General features: G+C 38.2%; 1 protein-coding gene across 1 annotated transcript; it reads left to right on the forward strand.

Annotated features, from left to right (window-relative positions):
• The first annotated feature begins 1560 nt into the window (after nucleotides 1-1560).
• Nucleotides 1561-2535, forward strand: LOC101446795 (olfactory receptor 4K15-like). The gene has a single exon (XM_004475505.3). It carries the CDS (start codon nucleotides 1561-1563, stop codon nucleotides 2533-2535), a length of 975 nt encoding a protein of 324 aa, XP_004475562.1.
• The last annotated feature ends 1828 nt before the right edge of the window (nucleotides 2536-4363 follow it).

Genomic DNA, 4363 nt, shown 5'->3' on the forward strand with positions numbered 1-4363 from the left:
CCAAGAGGTTTGAAAACTGGAACTCAATTTATTTTCACATCTTAATCCATGGTGACATCATTCACAATTTTCAAGGGTGGAAGCAACTGAAGTGTCCATCAACTGATGACTGGATAAGATGTGGTTTATACATACAATGGAATATTATCCTGCCATGAAAAAGAAATGCATTTCTAAAACATGTGACAACATGGATGAACATAATAAATTTTGTTGAGTGAATGAAGTCAGCCACCAAAACAAATATTGTATTAGCCCACTAATATGAACAAATTAGAAAAAGTAAACTCATAGAATCACAATCTAGAATCTAGCTTTACAGGGGATTAGTGGAAGTAGGAAAGAGACACTAAAATTTGGTTCCCTATCTCACACCACACACAGTAATTAATTCAAATGGATCATTGACCTATGTGTAAGATATAAAGCAATAAAATTCTTTGAAGAAAATTTAGGAGTAATTCTCCATGGTCTTGGATTAGGCAATGGTTTCTTAGATATGACATGAAAAGTCACAAATGATAAAGGGAACACTAGATTATTTTGAACTTCATCAGAATTAAAGCAGACTGTACTCCAAGCCATTAAGAGAGTGAAAAGACAAACTACAGAATGGGAGAAAGTATTAGGAAAACATGTATCTGATGACAGAGTAGGATCCCAAAAATATAAAGAACTACACTCAACATTAAAAAAATTAATTTTATTTGTAAATTCAGCGATGATTTGAATATACTTTTCTACACTAAAGTTATTTATTAAAAAAAAAAAAACTGTCTTAGGAATAAGAAGGGTGCTTCAAGGATTTCCAGCATGTCTTCAGAAGCCATGAAGGATGGAAATAAGATCCCTTCTTTTCCTAAGCAGCCCATGAAGCCAACAAAACTATCAACCTCTTCAAAAAACTGAACATTATGAGCACTCAACAACCTCTTTCCTTTCACCCTTCCTGTTCATTTCCTCTCTTAAGTATATCTGCTATATGAACTTATTATAGCATAGACTAATTCCGTATGTTTTCACATTTATTTAATAAATTAATATGTCATTATTCTCTGAATCTGACACTTTACATTGTTTTAATTTTGTGAAATTTTAATCCCCTCTAGTATCTGACATTATTTTTCATTAAGAATTCTTAATGTATCTAGTGCAGAAAATGAACAATAGATTTTACCTATACATTCTGAAAATGGATTTTTTCATATACCTAAACAACTTTTAAGATTTCATTTTCATAGGTAAATTAACTTATTTGACTTCTTAAAGTCATATACCTGGAAGGCTCATTTAGTTAAAATTCTCCTATCAAACCAATTACCACCACCTACTCCTTTCACTGGGAGCTTATGTATATTGTCCTGTTCTAGCATTGTTTGTCTCATTTTGATTGCTGTCTCTGAAACTGTGAACGATGCCTGAAAAATCAGATATATATTTAAGTAGAAGCAGAAGTCCTAAAGTGTGCAGTAAAACCAGAATAGCAATCCATGCTCATTTCACTGATTATCTGTATTTCTTTCTTATTCAGATAAATGAAGATAAGACTTTCCAAAGTAGATGAATGAGAGAAATATTTCTCGGGTGTCCGAATTTGTGTTGCTGGGTCTCTCTAGCTCTCAGGAGCTCCAACCTTTCTTTTTTGTCATATTTTTACTACTTTATGCAGGAATCCTGCTGGGCAACATTCTCATCATCCTCACTGTGACCTCAGATTCCCGCCTTCATACCCCCATGTACTTTCTCCTTGCAAACCTCTCTTTTACAGATATATGTGTTGCTTCCTTCGCTACCCCCAAAATGATCGCTGACTTTCTGGTAGAGCACAAGACTATTTCTTTTGAAGCCTGCTTGACTCAGATGTTCTTCCTTCATCTATTTGGTAGTGGTGAAATGGTGCTCCTTGTATCCATGGCCTATGACCGTTATGTGGCTATATGCAAACCACTCCACTACATGACAATCATGAGCCGACGGGTGTGTGTTAGTCTAGTCCTCATCTCCTGGTGTGTTGGCCTCATCCATACTACTGTCCAGATGTCATTTGCTGTTAACCTGCCTTTTTGTGGTCCAAATCAGGTAGACAGCTTTTTCTGTGACCTCCCTCTAGTGACCAAGCTTGCCTGCAGAGACACTTACTTTATCAGCCTGCTAATCGTTGCAAACAGCGGCTTTCTTTCTATGATTTCCTTTCTTCTCCTGGTCATCTCCTATACTGTGATACTTAATACACTGAGGAAACGCTCCTCTGCCAGCATGGCAAAGGCCCGCTCCACATTGACTGCCCACATCACTGTGGTCACATTATACTTAGGGCCATGCATTTTCATCTATGTGTGGCCCTTCAACAGTTACTCAGTGAACAAGATCTTTGCTGTGTTCTACAGCATCTTTACTCCCATTTTAAACCCGGTTATCTATACTTTAAGGAACAAAGAGGTGAAAGCAGCTATGTCAAAATTGAAAAACAGGTGTTTGAAATCTGGCCAGGTTTCTGCAGCCATAGGAAATATTCATTTTCTGGAAACAAGGTAAATTACAGATATCTAACCTCTTATAGTTTTCTGTAGACTTTTACAAATCGGAATATCTGTGATGAAGGGGAATCATTTGATCGATATGGAATAGATTGATTGGGAATCATGAATGGAAGGTTAATGATGACAATAAAAAGCTACATAATGTTTACTAGTAATTTCAATATTCTCTTCTTTTCAACATAGTTTTTATTTCTTTTTTTAATTTTTTTTACAAACTCTGTAAAATATAAGATTATCATTTTTAAAGACAATGAGAAATATCCTTTACTTGTAAACAGAGAAAAATTTGAAACCTTCTGTGGGGTTCCAGTTCGTACTGGGGCCTGGATGACTCTCCCTAAGGAAAAGTCAGCTTGAAGTATAGAGCTGTCTGCATACCTGTATTAGTGAGCTAAAGGGGTGCTGATGCAAAATACCAGAAAACAGTTGGTTTTTATAAAGGGTATTCATTTAGGGTAGAAGCTTACAGTTACCAAGCCATAAAGTGTAAGCTACTTCCCTCACCAAAGTCTATTGCCACATGTTGGAGCAAGATGGCTGCCAATATCTGCCAGGGTTCAGTCTTCCTGGGTTCCTCTTTTCCCAGGGCTCATTTCTCTCCAGCTCAGCTCCTTTGTTTTCTCCACAAGGTCAGCTATAGACTGTGAGGCTCCCTAGGCTTTGCCTCACTCCACAAGGTCAGCTGTAGACCATTAGGTGACCAGCTCTGTGTCTCTAACTGGGACTTGATTCTTTCTGGGCTCAGTTTCCCAGGCTCCAGAGCAAAACTCCAGCATCAAAACTCCAACATCAAAACTCCAACTCTCTTCACTGCCAGGTAGTTTTCACATCCTTCTGACATGGTCCAATCAAAGCCTTAATCATGCCCAGGTATAGACTAGTTTACAAACATAATCCAGTGTCTTTTTGTGGAATTCATAAACAATGCCAAACTGCTACATTCTACCCTTTGAATTCTAAGAAGACATTGCAATATTCAAAAAAACCTTATTTCAGTGACAATACTAGGTATAAAATTATACCATAATCAGCTTAAAGAAATACAGTTTTCTTGGGGCAGAGTCCTGTCTGCTGTAGACTTTTGAAACTTATAAAACTGTTTATCTGCTTCCAAAACACAAATGGACAGACAAAGATCAAACATTTCCATTATCATAAGGAGAAACTGGGAAGGAAATATGAGTCATGTGTCCTCTACAGTTCAGTAAACATGCTGGACATAGTTCATTAGATGTCAAAGTCTGAGAGTCATTCTTAAGATGATGGTTTCTTTTCCTTGGGGCCTCATGTGGACCCACCCTTTCCACAGGCTTGTTCAGTGACCATTTTCTTGGTTCCACCCTCATCAAACACCTGGGTGTCAAACAAACTCTAGACCTCACCCTCCAAGAGCATTGGTGTGATTGCCACACTTTACCCAAACTCAGGGTTAGAGTCTTAGCCCTCCCAGTACAGTGAAGTGAAGACAACATCCTCCCTAACCTTTGGCATATGGGTTCAACCCTCTCAAAATAGTGAGTGGATCACCTGGCATCCCCTAACCCATAACAGAGTGGTCCATTCCTCTCAGACCTATGGGGTGTTGTCTTAAACCACCCTAATCCTTGAGGAATGTGACCCTAACCCTTTCTGCATAGGGTGGCAAAACACACTGTGAATATCAGGCAGCAACAAACTCACCCTCTCTGTACATATGGATGGGTTTCTCTCTTGGCCCAAGGTGATGTCTTAATCCCAATTCTCAGTTTCCATGTTTTCCCTCTTAAAGCTGTTTCTCCTTCAATCTCTCCTTCCCATGTCCTTTTAGTCCAAACTGACAATGA

The sequence above is a fragment of the Dasypus novemcinctus genome, chromosome 3 (genome assembly GCF_030445035.2).
Source record: "Dasypus novemcinctus isolate mDasNov1 chromosome 3, mDasNov1.1.hap2, whole genome shotgun sequence".
NCBI classification, from domain to species: domain Eukaryota; kingdom Metazoa; phylum Chordata; class Mammalia; order Cingulata; family Dasypodidae; genus Dasypus; species Dasypus novemcinctus.

Excerpts from the sequence above, each read along its gene's own strand:
- LOC101446795 (XM_004475505.3), top strand. The coding sequence starts at position 1,561 with ATGAATGAGAGAAATATTTCTCGGGTGTCCGAATTTGTGTTGCTGGGT.